At 41.2% G+C, this 18,552-nt stretch overlaps 1 protein-coding gene across 1 annotated transcript in view; it reads right to left on the bottom strand.

Moving 5' to 3' along the window:
* The window catches only part of PIK3R1 (phosphoinositide-3-kinase regulatory subunit 1), a 60,527-nt gene extending 44,123 nt beyond the window's left edge, over positions 1 to 16,404 (bottom strand). Inside the window, exons 1-2 of the mRNA XM_082300973.1 lie at positions 16,266 to 16,404; positions 10,973 to 11,727 (exon numbers count right to left, since the gene is read on the bottom strand). Coding sequence (XP_082157099.1) covers positions 10,973 to 11,306 — 334 coding nt within the window. The 5' untranslated portion in view covers positions 11,307 to 11,727; positions 16,266 to 16,404. The remainder of the gene's footprint in view (positions 1 to 10,972; positions 11,728 to 16,265) is intronic.
* Between the last annotated feature and the right edge of the window lie 2,148 nt (positions 16,405 to 18,552).

The raw sequence follows: 18,552 nt of genomic DNA on the forward strand, positions 1-18,552 counted from the left end.
ATGACAAAGAGATTAATTTTAAACTATCTTAGAGCAGTAGGTTTGTTGGTTTGTTCATTTTCTGTCTGTTTTGTTTACCTCATTCCTTACAGGAACCATGATAGCACCTTTGCTTTCAACAGTATCCAAAGGTGACTTAGTATTTGTCATTATGAAGTTCTATGAAACACTTATTAGTCATATCATATCACTGGAAAGAGCAGAAGTGTCAATGAAAAAACATGTTTCCAGAGAGAAGTCTGAAGGCTGTGAAGAACAGGTGGCTTAAGACCACAAACCGATCAAAGTGAATGAAGCAATTTAAATTTAGTGAAAATCTAAAAAAAAACCATTTAAAAAACCAAAGCAAGAATAAGTGGGGAAAAAGGTCAGACAACTATATCACTAAAAAATTGTATCAGATGGCATACACTAAAATAAGTTGTACTCATATGTACAAACACAAGTTTCAGATGCAGATTTGAAACCTTAACAGTGTTCTCCTACTGTAGTGTGCAGTTCATTGTCTATATGCACACGCATCAAGGTGATAAAACTCTGTATTTATTCTAAATATAATAATTTGTTACAATAACAGAATATACAAATAAAACTGTCATCATACCACTTCCTCAATTATAAAAACCCCTCATTACTGTCACATTAGTTACCCAAACAGACAGCCCTAAGGCAAAAATCAGCCGTGCCAAAGTATCTAGCAGCCTAGAGAAAATTTTTAACATGTATCAATGAAGAGTTCTAAATATACTGGAAAAAAATAATTTCATGAAAATAATCTCTATACTGTCATTACCAAATACAATTAGATGTATGTAGTTTCCCAAATGAAAACATTTTACTACTAATTTCACATTTCTTACAATTTTATGGACATTAAAGAGATAAAAAGTTAAGTAATCTACATTAAATATGTACTAAAGGAAGCAGTTTGGACTAATTAGTAACAGGCTTTAAATTTATCTAGAAGTTATGAGCTTGAAACAGGAATTACAGGGTGAAATTACATGCCCTGCATTAGCCCAGGACCTCAGAAGAGATGCTCACAACAGTTTCCCTTACGTGTATTCAAAATTCATGAAAGGACAGTCAGACTCTGCTCTTTACATCAGCATTTATGGTGTAGTATTTAATGTACATTCATTTTCTATGCAATCTGGTATACTAGAATCCCTTCCAAAAAGAGCTAAGATTTGTGCTGCAAATGCTGAAGATATTGGGAATTTTGCCTGACAAAACTAAGAGTAAAAACTGTGGGATTTTTCCCAATGCTGCTAAACCTTGACTATAGGTCTGATCCTGTTCCTTCTGAAGTCAAGCTGGGTTTTGTCACCAATTTAAGGGAAAGTAGAATAGTAACCTGCAGCTTCCTGTATGAACAAGTCCTTCAAGTAAAGAAAAATACCCCCAACCATGTATAATATTTTCAAGAACATCAGTACTTTAAAATAATTTTATCTTTAGTTTGCATCCAAAAGGATTTTGAACAAGGCATTTTAATACTCTATTTAGAAGAGAGCAGCTCACATTAACAAGCACAGGCATGTTCCCTCCAAACTACTAGACAATTTACCACCGTATTTGATTGACTGTTTAGTTCAAACAGACACTGAGAAGAAAAAATAAAAACCACACACAAACCCCCCCCAACAAAACAACCAGTCTCATCTAATTGGCATGTCCTTACTGTGTCATAATAAAACTCTACATATTTGTCTTAGAGGAAACATCTGGAGAAAAAGCATAACAGTTGGTAACTGTCTTCCCCTTTTTTACTAAACTGTACATGCAACTCAAAGTCCTGCATCCTAAATCACTCTGGAAGGCACCAACAGCCCACTAGCTTTTTCAGTGAAAGTTTTAGTATCAAAAATAGAAGAGACTTTCAGCTTCCTACAAGCAAGATTTTATTCTAGTTGCTCTGTAGTAAACACTGTTCAACCAATGGTTTAATATTATCCCCAAAAACTATCCTGGTAATAATGGGATTGTGAAAATCTCTCATTTCATGTAGAGGGCTATAGTTTACACAGGCTATCAGAAAGTTTTTAGAGTTGTCAGCACTAAGTTTTATCCAAGAGGAAGTCAGAAAAACATGCAAATCGTGGGGAATGCATGCTAATCTTTCAACCAACAGTAATGAATTATAAATACAGCAAAGAGAATTCAAACATTCATCACTCTGTGACCTAAAAACCCCTCACTCAATGAACAGAAGTCCTTTATTTTCTGTTATTTCAGAAGAAATTTTTGCTACTTGCTGTTTATATTGTGTTCCTTAAAATTCTATCCATTGATACAGATTACAAGGATGACTTGAAAAATTATGCTCAGAACTGGCTTGCACTGGAGCAAAAGGCCTCCCTAAATCTTTTTCTTCCTAAGAAAATTGCTTATCTAGGCTACTAACTAGCTACCCTCTTCTGGCTTCAGAACAATTGAGTAGATTTGGACTGGCCAGAATATATTCTAAATTGTACTTAAACAGCTGTACAGACTTTACTTCAAAGTACCTAAAATAAGCTGTCACAGAAGACAATTGTATCAGCAGAGACTGGAAGGCCATGGGAACACATCACACCTCACTGCACCCCATGGTGTCCTTGCACCTCACAACTCTTTGCAGACCACATCAGGGCAGATGCCTCTCAAGCATGTGCCAGTCAACTAGGAGCAAAGCAGCAAGTGATGGGGGGTTTTGCCATGGTCTCTATTGCTCCTCACCTGTGCCAAGCAGCTGTGTCTTGGCAAGCAGACAATTCAAGGATAAGGTCACAAACACAACAGACATTTTCTTGTCTCCAACCAAGCACAGCACATGAAAAATTGCAGTGAAATTTACATGAAAAAATAGCACTAGAGGACTGGAATCTGTGATCACAGGATTGAACACCATGTGCAAATAGGAAAAAGACTGAAATTTTTTTCCCTTAACTGCTTATTTCTGGAATGTTCCTGGATAGAAAGATAATGAAACCAGACACAGCTGTGCAGCCTTATCTACCATGATGCATAATTAGCGGTTTCTTTCATTAATTCCCTAATTTAAGTGCTTTCATCTCCCTCCAGCAAAAAAGAGCTGAGGAAGAGGACTTGGAAATAAAAAGACAACCTAAAAAACTAAGAGCCTTCTCTTTACGAGAGACTGCTGGAGAAGCCGTAAAATGCTTTGAAACACAGATTTACAGTGTATCATTCAAAAGTTTCTCGGCCAAGACTAGTTCTCCAGGCTTATCTGCTATCTACCAATGTTATCCAAGCAGGATGAAGAGACGTTGGAAGAAACAGGCGATAGCACTTAAGTTTTCTCTCCTAACCTCAACAAATAAATTTCACTGTTATAGCTGTAAACAAGACATACAAACCTGGTGCAGCCATGCCTCCTGCAAGGTTGTTGTGGTAACTCTATCCCAGCAAAAACCAGCACAGAAGTGCATTCCCTCTCAGACTACAGGTCTCAAGTTGCCTGACTCTTCCTTCCTTCCCAGGTAGCAGGAGGCTACAGAACTGGAGTGTTCAAACACGCTGCATCCAACAAATGCAACTCCACAGGGGAGAAAGAGCAAGGAAGAGACAACCTGAACTATACCAATCTAATGTGCTTGAGTGGAGTAGTTTGGCTTTTGGCCATTACATTTTACATCTTTAAGTGTGCATGTGCTTTACAAGGAAGTATCAAAATGCACAAGGAAAGCAGAGTTAACTTTGATTTTCCAAAACATAGACACTAATAAAGAAACAAACAACAACAACAACAAATACTGAAAATAATACAATAGCTGCTCAAGATGTTCTGAATGGACCCGAAGCAACTGCCATTCCTGCAACAGATCTCCATTCTGCAGGAGCATCTTCCCATCCCAGATGCCATCAAGTGATTTGCCAGCACAGGTGGAACCTGGCATGTTCAGACCTACTGAAGGCAGATCTCACTTCTTGTCCTCAACATCCACAATCTCCAGTGAAGAAATTACTCAGATATTGACCTCTGGGAAATGTTCTAACATAGCAAATGATGAACATACACAAACAAAGTGGATTGTATGAGAAAATTGTCTCACAGCTAACTGAATTGTTAAAGACCTTTTTCATCATTCATGTCATAGTTTACATAGTAGTTTTGAAGCACAAGATAGTCTCAAAAGATATTTTTAAAGTGTAGAAACCATATGCAATTACATCTTACCCTGGCTCCGGGCAGTAGTGTGTTTTTGAAACTCTGCCTTGAGGATCTTATTACCTGAAAAGCTCTCAGCTTAAATATAATTTTTTAGTGCTGTCTTACATGCAAACTATTTTATAAAGTGGGTCAACATGTGAAAATAAAGAACAAGATTTGGGTGCTATTCTTGTGGACTGCTGCATACAGCATTTACAAAAGACTGAACAAAAAGCAGTCAAGTTAGTACAAAAGGTTACACGTGCTAACATTTTACAAAACGATTTCAGGCAATGTCCAAAGATGCAAGCATTTCTACAACACAGTGGAAAAAAGAAAACAAACAAAAACCAAAACTTGTCCCCAAAATCTATAAAACTACCTTCTATTAACGAAAACATCCCAAAATAGAATTGCATTTTAGACATGTACTTTGCTGAAAGCATGAACAAAAGTTAGCAACTCTTAATCAGATTAACTACTGGTTTTTTAAGCCAAAAATTTTCTCTAAGTTCTCCCAAGTACTTAGATTCTCACCAAAGTATTCTCAGGACTTAATATCCTTCTCCAGTTAAAATAAGCATGTCTTTAATATCATGTAATTCCCTTTGTCATTCTTAGCTATGAAAATAAAGAAGTTCTTCGTATTCCAGCCTTCAGATTGATTTCATGGATGTTCATCATGGTGAGGAGCTTTGGAGTAAGACGCAGATGTGAAACAGTGCACTGCCAGCTGCAGTTCCAGATCTGTGTTCTTTCACACAAGAGAATCTGGATGCATATATGGCATCACACAACTGTTTAAGTGGGCACAGCTATTTGCTCTGGGTGCTGAATGATCCATTCTTGGCAAACACTTAGTACCATGTATTGCTGAAACACACAAACTGATGTTGTCATATGCAAGCCTACATAAGAACTATTTGCTAACCAGTGAAGGTTTTTTTCAGATGTTCCTGGATCACAGCTACAGGACCAAACCAAGATGATTCCAGTGAGAGGTGCAGGCTTATTCACCTTTGCCATGTTTTACATCTGCCCCAGGAACTTTCATGTCAGCACAAGGTATTAGCAGACTAAATCAGTGTAACAGAAGGCTGAAGACACGTAAGCAAAGTCACTCAACGTGTGCCACTGTTGTAATCACAGAAAGGCATATTAAAATCAGTATGATACGAAACAGACAAATATTTGCTACAACATCAAAATAAGAATGTCTTAGTCTTTCAGCTTCTTAATGCAAAATGTGTAACAGAAGGCACTATTTTTATTAGATTCATTAGATTGAGACAGCTGGGGGAAAAAGATTCATCTCAGCCACACAAGCCTTTTCAGTCTAAGGTCACCTCTGAGGATTAAAAGAGGGGTTTTTGTGCCCCAACTGATATATTTTTCACAGGAATATCTATTGTTCAATTAAAGTATTATTTTAAAAAGCGCTCTCTCTCTCACTTTAATTATTATCCTGTGAGGATTAAAACACAACATGGAAGATGTTGGGTTTAAAGGTCCTTCCTCCCTCTTGCTTCCTTCCTCCTGTACCAGCAGGTGGGGCCAGGCATCAACCATGAACTTGCCCAGGCCCTACTCTATCCACATGCAGTTTGTACTCGTACTTGCAAAGCCTATCCCTGTGCTTCCTGGGTGCTTACAAAGGCTTTTTAAGTTACTATCAACCCTGATGTTATCACTGGGAAAAAAATGCTCTGTCTCACTTCAGTGCAGCTTGCAAAAGTCTTTGCAATCATCAGTGATGAAGCAGGTGGCAAGAACTCTGTTTTCAGATGCATGCACTTATCGGGCAGCTAGGAATTTGCCTAGAAATGTGATCACAAGTAGCCAGCAAGGCTTCATGGCAGGAACTTGCCCCATTTCTCAGTGCAAGTCAAAATCAACTGACGTGAAAATTCATGACTGCAAGGTAGTTTTGACAACTGCAGCAGGGCAAAGGCTTATATTCAAACTGGCTCTAAAAAGAAAGAATTCAAGGGCTCTGGTGTGAATGGTAAATATATTTACCATTTCTATTTGTCACGAGATAGTGACTCATCACTTCATCCCATAATTTCCTTTTTCCATTTGCCTAAATCAGGCAAGATGACTGTTTTCCTCCCAATGGAGGCTCCAGGTTCACTGCATTTCACTCACTCTTAGGTCCCTCAATACACAAATGTAAATAATTTCCACAAATAGATTGCTCCACTGGATTTACAGCAAAATTAGAGAAACAAATCCTACAACACATTCAGTTAAACCATGCACAAACAGTTTTATGCCCTCTGTCAGTTTGGATCTCTGTCAGATATTGCATAACCTGGTCGGTGAAAGGAAAGAGTTTCCAAACGTTCCATGTCATTATCTTTGTGCAACTTGCTGATCTGTATCTGCTCTAGAAGAGTGGAGAAAAGTTTGGGTTTTTTCTTTAAAAAAATAAATCTGTTTTATAGTTTCACCACAAGAAGGAAGAGCTTCAGATTATTCTTAGGCTCAAAATCAGCTGAAATAGTACAAAGTGTCAACATAAACAACCCTTTTCAGTTACAGGAAGTTGAAGGAAGCGCCAAAACATCAAAACTGACAAATTATTCATGTAAACTTCTGGTCTGTCCCTCTGCAATCTGATCTTCATTTCAAAGTGAGAATTTAGCATTCCAAGTTAAATCTGAAATTATTTCAGTCCATCAATCAAAGCTTTATGCTCCAAAGTCTGCTTAATGTCAGCCTTCACAAACCAGGTAGAGAAATGATACTGTATGAATCAACTCTAAATATATGCAGCCATATCAGACAAGCTGAATCAACGTTTGCAAAACATATCTGGACTTGGTACATCTTAAGCATTTTTAATTTGCAAAGAATTGAGGAAAACTGGGATAAGCGAGAGGAACCAGCCTGATGTAGCTTCAATTAAAAAAAAAAAAAAAAAATCGTTTCAAGGGAAAAAACCCCAGTCATGTAAAATCTTTACTGCTTCACATAAACTTCAGATGTTTAATGGGGGGAGTAAGAAAATCCTATGCTGCGTGTCCACTGTTGCAAGCACCTCAATCCTCCCAGCAGCAGCCAGGCACCCTTGCCTGGTGGGGAAAAAAATCTGGCAGGTTGGGTGACTTGGAACCTCACAACGGCAAGAGGAATTATATCTGCCTTGGCAAAGCTCTGACATGCATCAGGCTCAAGACTGGAAGGTGCTAGAGCCTTCTCAGGCTTTGTTTCTCCTTTACTTTCATATTCTTTCAGATGCAATTTAAAAAAAAAAATCCCCACAAAATCAGACTAAATCTAGTTTTTTATTGACAAAGGTAAGAGGAAGACAGGCAAAACATAACAGTCCTAAAATTTCAGCCAAGGAATGCCAATTCTTGTCTTAACCAATAGTTCTAGAAACTTAAATAAGTCATGAATAAAATAAAAATACGGGGAAAGTTTTGACTTAAAGTGTTTTAATGGAATTAGAGACCACCATCAAGGGGTATTTTTTTGTTTTCAGACTGGCTTTTAATATTTAGGAAGTTTCCTGTTTATAAGAAAGACTGACTGCATAAGACATGGGCCTGATGAGCAGCTCTGCCCATGTCACCAGCCTCATTGACTACAAAGTCTGTTCAGATGTCTACGATTATTTGTGTATGAGTAACACACCATTGTGAATATTGGCAGCATTTTGCTTAAATATTGCAAATTAGATCTAATACGAAACAATCCAGACACTGATGAGAAAGTGATCAAGCTTAATAAAGCCAGGGAAAAAAAACATTCAGAGAGAATAATTAAGTATTAAAGAGTATTGAAAATATTAAAAAGTGTTTCCTTAAAAAAATAAACCTAGGTATAGGTCAAAATTAAAGGAACTCCTTAGATTATGCTTATGTATTCTTGGAAATCTCAAGTTTCTGATACTCTTATTCAAAATATACACAACAGGGGTAAATACAGAACTGACTCTTTACAGAATTAAAAAACTATACAGATTACAAATAACTGAGGCAGATTTAAGAAGTCTTAAGTTAGAGTTCCCCATTAATTTGTCATTTTAATCCACAGTACTTTTAATTCATCAAGTAGTGAAAATGTAAGCTTGGCTGCATTTGGTCAGGCAAGTTTCACATTACACATTAATTTATTTTAAATGCACTCTAAGGGTGTAGAGAGAAGTATCATCCTGAGAAGAATCTTTTGGCCTACTGCCCATTACACTGGCTGCTGGACAATATTAACTGTGCTATTCCCTGACCCAAATAACATACACAAAAATAGTGAAGCTACCTGGAAGTGAAGCATATCTTGCTGCATTGTTCTTTATCTGAACTGCATTCCTGTCCTCACCTCTGGTTTTATCACAAGTTTTGTAGCATCCTGCTAACTTAAAAATTTCACCTTTTGATTTTTATAATACTCTTTCAGTACAACATTTCCAAATTTGTTTCTAAGATTCAAAGCACTCTCTGCCTTAGATCTTTTCAGATCTGTAGAGAGACTACTTATAATTACTTTTCCTAATTTCTTTTAGGAAAACATACTTTATTTCAATAGTAATTAAGCCTGAAATTCAAATTTCTATTCAGGAGGGTCTGATCCCTGATCTTAGGGCATTATGGAGGTACCTAGCCTCTTATATGAAGCTTAAAATCTTTAATTCGAAAGCAGCTATGGGAACTCTATTTTTTTATTTTTTATCAGAAGAAAACATGGTTGGATTGCAAGCTGATTGTTAAGCATTTTGGAGCGCAGCAGGATTATGTATGGAGACTTTGAGAAGAAGATTCCCAGTTAAATCAGAACATTTTCTTTCCAGCTTCCAGCTCCCAGAGTCCGATGGTATTAAAAATAAACACATTGCATGTAAATACTGCTTTGTCTCAAGGCAATAAACCTTACATAGAAGGTTACATATAAGCAGAGCCCCCCAAATCTGCAGCAGAATTTCCCAGAGTAACTCCCAGCAGCCAAAACTGCCGTAAATGTCTGCTACGCAGTCCTGGGGCAGGCTTGGAAACAGCAAGATTAACCCAGGACTTCCCAGCGCAGGGCTGTGGCCAGCTCACAGCATGGAGCTGTGAACGGAAGGATCAAGCAAGCATGACTACAGAAACCAAGGAAGTTACAAAGCGCTACTTTTAAATCAATAAACAGCAAAGCCTGGAATGCTGGTTGCTTCACCACAGCATGCACACGTAAAGAATGGGATTCTTTTTCCATTCTCTGCTGCTCATAATGATCTGTCAGCACTGAGGTGTCTATCCAAAAGCCATATTTATTCTGCAGTTACATAGGATGATAACAACTATCTCCACAGGTGTGAGTCAGTGTTACCTGAGCAGCACACATTAATATCCAATACAAGGAACGATCAAACATATAATAGTTTTTCTTTTCAAAGGAAATACCCCATTTTCAGAACTACTCTAATGAAAGAGAAAACATGAGACTCTAATGACTAGCAGTTAAGAGTTCGAGACAGGGACAGTATAACTTCAAATGCCACTACACCCTCATCTGCCCCCACCTTCATCCTAACAATGATTTACATCTAGGCACTGCAGACTTGCAAGCAATGCTTGCTACAGCGCTTCAGAACACTGCTATATAAACCAGTTCAGATTCACTCTTTATTCCCCACCAACCTAGAAATGCTTCCGCCAGGTCAACTTGGTTGCCACATACATTTTTCTATATTTCTGCTCTTATCTTCGCTGGTTATCAGCACAGCTGAATATAAACTTACAATATGCACAGAAGGATGGAAGTTGATAAACTGATACCACAAATTTGCAAGTGATGCTACAAACATTTCGGTGTAGGCAGTGTGATGATACTATTCATTATTATGGTGTCACTGTGAAAATCATGATCACATACTACAACTCTTATTTCCTACAGCTAGAAACCCAGAGAATTTATGAAGTATTAGAAGTTGAAGAAATACAAGCCACTCTAGACTTCTCCAATAGGCTGTAAAGTTTATTCTAAAATGTACTTGGCTTATTGATCTGTAAAACCCAACTACCTGAACATCAGTACGTAAAGGAGAGAAAGTCACTTGGAAGGAGGGGTTTTTTGTTTTAGTTTTTTACCCCAAAGCTTTTCCAATTTTAAAACAGAAGACTTGTTTCTTCTTTTAACAGAAGAGTTCTGATAAAATTCTGAGTTCTGCCTAACATACTGTTGCAAATATAGGTTAGAAAGCAACTTAGGAAGATATTTCCTTTGTTTAATCTTTTTTATATAAGGCTATTTTTTTCTACTGCATGCCATACTCCCTAAAAGTGATAAACCTGAATTTCTCTTTATTATAATCTCATTGTTCATTTTAAAATATTCGTTCTTACCTTTAATGCCACAGGTAACCCCCATGACCACAATATATTTTTTGCTGCTAGCAAGAGATTTGTGGTAAGAACTTAGTTTTATTTAGAATGCATACTATTGGACTCACCAAGAACTTTCTTAATAGTGAGTGTGATGAACCACAAAAGCAAACACTTCCATCAGTTTCTCAGAAACCTAAAATAAATGTTAAGTAGCTCATTTTTCATTTAAGTTTCTACAGTGGAGAATTACAAGCATTACTTTCCAACCTGTGAGACATACCTCAGAGTAAGTCATTGGTCCCTGTGCCTGAGACAAACCATCTGAAACTACAAAGTGTATGAGCTAAATATTACGATGTACAAACAATTCTTAACTGACTGAAATGAGCTGTAAACTAAAAAAGCTGACCAGCAGGTGCTATATACACGAATGTACAGTCAGACAAGACTGTGAAACATAAATACCTGAAACCATGGGGGATACACACACCTTCTGAATACTGACCTTGTTGCTCACTCTCTGATTCAGCTTTTGCAGGACTTGGTGCTACTGGAAGAGGCCGAGGAGGACGAGGTTTTGGAGTGGGGGGAGATATTTTTTTTCTTCCAATGTACTCTACGTAAGTTCCTGGGAAATCCCCCCTCTCCCCTGTGGTTTCATTAAAGCCATTCAACCAACCAATTTCCTCAGGCTTTGCTTCTTCCCCTTCACTGAATCCAAGAGCTAGTAAGGAACCTTTATTCACAGTTAATATATCTCCTAAGTGCAAGTCAATGTCTTCTTCTCGCTCTTTTTTGTAGTCATATAAAGCTCTGTATTGATATCCCTCAGCACTCATCTTGGCAAATGATTTAACATTCAAAAGTGTTATTAAACAGTATCAAAATGCAATTGTCCAGTTATAGTTTTATGCACCGAGAAATTCAAGATGTATTAAATGGGATGAAGAAAATATCTCTTAAGTAATAAAATCCACCAGAGAATGTAAAAACACCAAAGTTTGGCTTTTCACTGCTGATGTTTTTACCAATGTATTTATTCTGAGTCACTGTCTGTTGCAGAAGTTAAGTGTTCCACTTCTTCTGTGTCTAGCAATATTCTTCCAATTAGTTCTTTTCCTGGGCTTGCCTGCACTTCTGCATCTCCATACGCAACTTCAGCCGACTCCTTAGCCAGTCACGCTTTCTTCAGATGTATTTGCCACAGGCTGCTCATGCACCTTAAGTATTCTGCCACCAAACTCTGCACACATGCTTTTCCTGGAAAGAGAAGAGAAATCTTATTAAATCATCTCACACATTCTCTTGATGATTGTGAACTTGGGATTCTACCTATGAATTAAGCTTTCTGCAACCCTGGCAAAGACTGTGTCCCACATAAGAATCCTATGTAACAATAAAATCAAGCAAGAGCACAAAAAAATATCTCCAGATAATGTTTGCATTTTTATAAAGGATATATGTCAAATTACTTGAACCAAATTTGTACCCCTGCAGTATGAGGCATGCTTCCTTCTCTGTGACTTACGGCTGCTGCAAAGTCTCAGGGTGAGAGGGCTAAGCCCTGGAGCTACCCCTCTAGTGCAGTATCTAACCTGGCAGCAAGATTTTATATATTACCCCCCTGAAGCCAGACAGCCACACCTCTTCTCCACAAAAGGTCTGACAAGACAGAGGAGGAGCTTACTGTAATTAGAACTGACCCCTGGGGAATTCAGTCTCCTCCTGATTATGACAAGGGTGAGGATGGGCAACAATCCCCATCCCAAAGCCTGCATTTCAAAAAACCTTTTGGAGGAACGTGTCTTTTCATAATCTGTAAAAGAAACAAAGACTCCAGAGTGCTTTTACTTGATGACTACCATATTTCCCTTTTTTTTCTTTTTTGAGGAGGGGCTTTACCACTCCCCTATCTTCCAGATGTTTTTTAATGTGTTTATGGTATAATACTAGAAAAACAATTAGCAACTGAAATAGGCACACCCAGACCACCTAAGCAGCCTTAGCAGGAGTAAAGTATCAGGGTGTATGCTTAAATTACATTAAAGGCAAGAGAACACAGGCCTGAACTTTTGGCTCAAGGTTGCCCAACTATAAAGTAACAGGAAAAACATGACTAAAAACCTAATCTATTTAGAGAACAGTTGCTTAAAGACATATAGAACAGTGAAAGCTTTCTAAACACTATTTCAACTGTTACTCATTTTCATCTACTTAAAAAGACAAGCCAAATCATAATTTGAAATACTATACTGGAAACCAAAAAGTGCTAACTACTCAAAGTTGCACTGAAACTCCTGAACTACATCTGAATAAAAGACCCAGGAGAGCTGTGTAATACCAGCAGGTAAAATATTGACTGTGTACCCTGTACTCAATGTATAGAAAGCTCTTTTTCTTGTGAAACACTCCCTTTTCACATTGTAAGAGACACCAGTAAACAGGGCTGGAATAGGGAACATCTGACAGCTCTTTTCCACACTATTTTTTCTAATGTCTCAGTCATCAAGTCCTTTGAAATATGACAAACTGAAGCTAAGAAGTGTTTATAAGAATGCATATGGACTTTCTGTGCCAGTGAATGGACCTGATCCCTAACCTGTATGTGGCTCCTCTTCTGTCCATCAGGTCCCTGCAACATGTTGCACAACCTCTCTCGTGACAGAACACAGAAGAAAATCTTAAGTTCTTGAAGAACTTCCTTATCATCCCTTGCAACCAGTTTTTGTTAAATGAAAGAATTATCTGAGCCTGAATTAGACTTCCTATTTCAAAAAGCTTGCATGCAAGTATTTAAAAACTTGCAAATCTATCCACGCGTATTAGGCACCCAGCTCCCACCAAAGTTTTAATTAGAAATTTCTGCAGCCACTTCTGAAAAACCAAACTATGCTGCTTACCTGATGCTACCAAACATCATAGACTTTGCAATTAACATTAATAGTTTCACTGATATTTCATTTTGCCTCTCCTACCAGAGAAAAGTACAGACAAAAACTGGGGAAAAAATACAAGTATCAGTGTATCAACCAAATAGCAGAGAAGCCTTTACAAAAGCATGGATTTCTCCTGTTTCATGTAGCAAGAGAAAAAAAATGCATTTACACACTTTAGATCCAAATGTTGGGTTAATATAAATGTTTCCAATCAAAATCAACTATGCACACAGTAAAGCATGCTAGAAAATTACCAGTTTGACTACTTTAAATACTCTGAAATATTTATTTTCTTTTTAAGAAACGTTCAACAAGTGCTCTGTTACAACTACTTATTTAACTCCTACTGCCTAGGGGCATTTTGGCAGTCAACAAAGTCTTCTAAACACTGCATAATTCAACTGACTTGACCTATTCCTCTGATTTTTTATTATCAAATGTATCATAGAAACTTTATGACCATATACTTAAAATGAGTACTTGTGTCTCTTAAGCTGGAAATGTTGCAGTAACATAAAAACTTATGACAATTTTAAAGCATATTTTAAAAACTCAAAACATGCATCAGACTAGAAAAACTCAATGATGTTATGGTAGCAAAGTTTCTCTAGATCCAGTTTCCCTGGGGCTCACCGCTGCAGTACCTGTTCATACTCACTTATCAGCACCACCCTCAGTACAGAGTCCCTGGCATCTAACCTCCTGACTGATCTATGGTTCATGTACCTGGAGACACTCCTGTGAGTCAGACATTCTGAACTTCTTGGATTCATGCCTTTTTCTATGGTTACTATGTGTCGGGTTTAGGGATGAACTAAGTCTCAGAGTTCCCGAACCTTGCAGATAGACCTAACCCTGGGACAAATACCAATTTTCACACCTGCTCAGTAACACCGTGGTGTATCCAAAAGCCCACTTAGAATGTTGTGCTAAGATCCTGTATTAAAAAATTCCCTTTACTCCAAGTGAAGTTACACAGCCTCTACACTCAGGCATTTTGACTTAAACTGACTTAAGCTGACTAGTACTAAAATAAATAGTTTGGACACCATCTTAAATAGATTAAAACAACCAAACGAAACACTTCAGGGAGAAACTGTTCAATTTGAGATGACGTATTACTGGATTTCCATTTGGCTGGTCAAATGGAAAAGGAGGAAGAAGTATTATAAGAGAATCAATGTTCATTTGTTTTTTATTTACTGTCTAACAGCTTGATCCCACTGAAAGATTCCTGAGTTCAGGCAGAATTCCGGCCTCTCAGCAGAATGGTTTATGTTGGGCATTTCGGTGGTGATAAAATTTAAAATTTAACATAAAAACTCAAGACATTCCTACAAATATAGGTGGAAAAGGAAGGGGACATGAAATCTTCCCCTGCACGCTCCCCTTAAAAATGACATCTGGCTCCCACTTCACTGGTACCCAAGTGTTTCCTTCCACACAAGCTATCATTCCTTTGGTGCCGGAGAATACAAACTTCTACACTGCATATGCACACACACTGATACCAGAGGGGTGTGCATGTGTAACCGGTACAGCATCCCTAATACAAGATGCAAAGATTTTCTTCACCCTTATATTAACAAATTTAATAACCATAACTCCTTGTACTGCAATATCTCTAAACTAATTCCAAAAATCCCTAGAGAAACAGTGACTAACACAAGCTTCTCTTCCACTGCAGGATGAGTTTGACTAACATGCTCAGGGAGACACTGAAATAATGAGAATTGAGGGGTAAGCAGGGAAATTTGCTTGGAGACCGACTCTTCTCCCCACTAGGTGTCTATACACCTGTGACTCAAACTGCAGCTTTCTCTGAAGTACACTCTCCAAGTGGAGACGACCAAGTTAAGTACCACATCAGAACAGTATTTTCTTTAAGAAAGTGAGGTCCGTGATGTATCACGAAGTAATACCTTTATACCGCTTCCAAACTGAAATAATTATTTTGAATCTGTGGAGATTCTATCACAAGACTTTGAACGAATCCAAATACATACACATTGAATAAGTACTGTGAACACTGTACAGCACATCTATTCTGAAACATCTCAAAGATCTTATAAAGACTGCAAATCATGGACGAAGGCAGGTGAGCATCAAGACCACTTCAGCAGAATAATTAAATTAATAATGATAATTTAAAAACTTAGCAGAGCAGTATAGTCTGAACTTCCGTCCCATTTAAGAGGCAGGCAGGTTAACCACTCCGGAGCCTTGCATCAACTGCAGTCCCCGCCACAGAGCAGCCGCTCGCCAGGGGTCGGTGCTCGGCGGGGTTGCAGCCCCTCCACCGCTGGGGCAGGGCTGCGCCGAGCCGGCACTCCCCGGCGGCGCGGGGACGATGGTGGAGCTCCGGGCACAGGCGGGCAGGACGCCGCCCGCTCCCGCCTCAGCTGTCCCTACGGACCCCCCTTCCTCTGTCCCGGAGGCGTTATCCCGGCGCGGGCACCAGCCCGGCTCCCCACGCCACCCGGGGCCGGAGCTCCCGGCAGCCGCGCAGCGGCCGCGGCGCGCCACTCGCCCTGCCCGTCCAGGAAGCGCCGGGCCGAGCCGCCCCCGGCCGCGGGGGAAGAGACTGCACCGTCCCCGGGACTCGGCCCCGGCCGCAGCGGACGGCCCGCCCGGGCCTGCCGCGCCGGAGGGCTCGGCGGCGCCACAGCCGGCCCCGCACGGGGGAAAAAAGTTGCACGGGGCGGCGCTGCCGCTCGGACTGTCACCCCGCAAGGGCGGCCGGTGCCCGGGTTCCGGGCGGCCGGGCGGCCCCGCACCGCCCCATCCCGCCCCGCTCCTCTGCCCCAGCAGCCGCCCGAGGGGCAGCACCAGCTGCAGCGGCTGCAGCGGGACTCGCTTTACCTCAGCGGCAGCAGCGGCAGCAGCAGCTGCAGCAGGAGCGGCGGGGCCGTCACCACGTCCCTCCCGCCGCTGGACAGCAGCTGTCGCCGCGACGCCCCGCTCTCCGCCGTGCGCCCGTCCCGCCACGCTCCCAGACCCGCTGCCCCGATCGCGCTCGCCGCCTCAGCGCCTCGGCAGTGCCGTGCCCGCCGCCGGCTCTGCCCCCGCCCCGCCCCCGGCGCCTCCGCCAACCCGCTGTGGCACCGCCCAGCCGCGCCCGCTGACTGACGGCGGCACAGCCCGCCCCCCCCCGCCGGGGACTCGGCACAGCCCGGTCGGGGGCCCGGGCGCCGCTGGGCTCTCCGCAGCTCCCCCCCGCGGCCAGGGGCCTTTGGGTCGCCGTCCTCTGGCGCGGCGCCCACCGGTCCCTGCGAGCCTCGGGCGCCGCCTCGGCCCGGGGAGGCCAGTCCGGGCCGGGGAGCGGCAGCGAGAGGAACACGTGCTTCTGCCTAGTTCCTCGTTGGGGATTTTTCTCCTCTCTTTTCCTTCCCGCCCCCCGTATTGATGTGCGGTGTCACGTTGGTGGAGTGTGTCCAGAACAAAACCAGGCACCGTGGGCCGTGGGTGCCCGGCTGTGTGCGGAGCAGGGCCGTGCAGTACAGCCAGCTGTCCTCCCTCCATTGACTGCTTGGGGCTCCCGCTGCAGGACTGCTCGCCCGGGGCCGCCTGGCAGCGGCGGGCAGTGGCCACACTCCTCCCCACGGCCCTGCCTGCCCCGTGCCATCCACCGGGAGCCGCGGGCCACACGGCCCTCAGCCTCAGCCTGGCTGGAGGTGGCAGCTGTGTGCAGCAAGGGAGACCACCAAGCTGATACCACTGATAACCAGAGCCCAAGTCTGAAGGGTTCCGTGCAGTGCAGAATAAAATTGCATATTCCCTGCTGCATGGAGCACACCACCTACAGTGGATCTGGCAACACCAGCGTGTGACACAACACCACGATGTTGCAGCAAGACAGTCATGCTGCAGCTGTATCTACTGCGTTGGGTCAGATCTCTGTTTAGATACCAAGTATGTGTACAAGTGTTACTACGACTTTCACTGTGAAAGAAGACAAAGTGGTCTAAGCAAAAATAAAACACATGCAGGGTGGCAGGGAAGGAATGCAAGTGCAAGAAGCAAGGTAAAGGTTCACAGAGACCTGTGGTGTGAACACAAGTACAGGGGTTGACCTGCTTAAGACCAGCCAAAAGAGAGATAGCACAGAACATCCAAAGTGTTTGCTGCAGACAGAGAGCAAGGTTCAGGCCTTGAAATACCATGTAAGAAACTGTACGTCTGGTGAAGTGAGACAGTCTGAACTTTTGTAATCTGCAGAAGAGTATGTATTGTCTGGGCAGAAGGGAAGAGTCCGTCTTGTTTTAATTTGACATTCTGAAACAGTGGATTAGCTTATGATCTGATCATGAACAGCAGAAAGAAAAAGTGGACCAGTTTTACTACAAGCTTCTGCCAAGTACAATAGATCAGGTTTTGGAATCCTTAGACTTCTGGAGGTATCTATGTAGAAAATGTTCCAAACCAAAAATTTTTATTATTCTGAGTGTGGGGTAAATGTGGGAATCAATTATTAGTTACAATTCCTTTAGAAGATGCTCTTCACTGGCCTCTTATTCTTTGCAGAGGATTTTAGTTGTTTCCCCATTGTGTTCCTAATTTTTTGAACTTCCAAGAGTCACTAGAAAGATGTTTTCTGGCACCCATTAATGGGTTTTGCCTTGATTCATTAAGATCCGCTTTGCTTCACGACTGCAGATGGGAGAAGATGACAGTTCCTAAGGCCTTAAGGTTACAGCATGGATCTGACCCCACAGGGGTGTGAAAGAGCACTGCAAGGCTGCATCCTTGAAGTTCCAGGACCCATACCCTGGAAGATGATAAAAATGCCTTCAGTAGTCTATCTGGCAACCTAAAGACACAGAATGACTTTTAAAATTAACACTCCTGTTGGAATAGAGACTGCTTTTTACACACAAACAAAAGCATTGCTATAATTTAAATAGTGAACAGTAAAATTTTTGAGGGAAATTGCAGCTCTTGTCTCATACAGTTTTTTTGGGGGGTTTTGTGTGATTGAAAATGCAGGCAGAAGCAGAATTAAGAAAGAATGTTCCATTTCTTCTGTCCAGACTGCTGTCTCTGGCGTTTGCTATTGCTGAAGGCAAAAACAGCATGGATTTTGGAGGGGATTAGACAGACTGGCTGGTTGGAATGCCAGTCCTGGGCACTGGTCTAACAATGGGTATTT

This window comes from Coloeus monedula, assembly GCF_965178545.1.
Source record: "Coloeus monedula genome assembly, chromosome: Z".
Taxonomy (NCBI): Eukaryota; Metazoa; Chordata; class Aves; order Passeriformes; family Corvidae; genus Coloeus; species Coloeus monedula.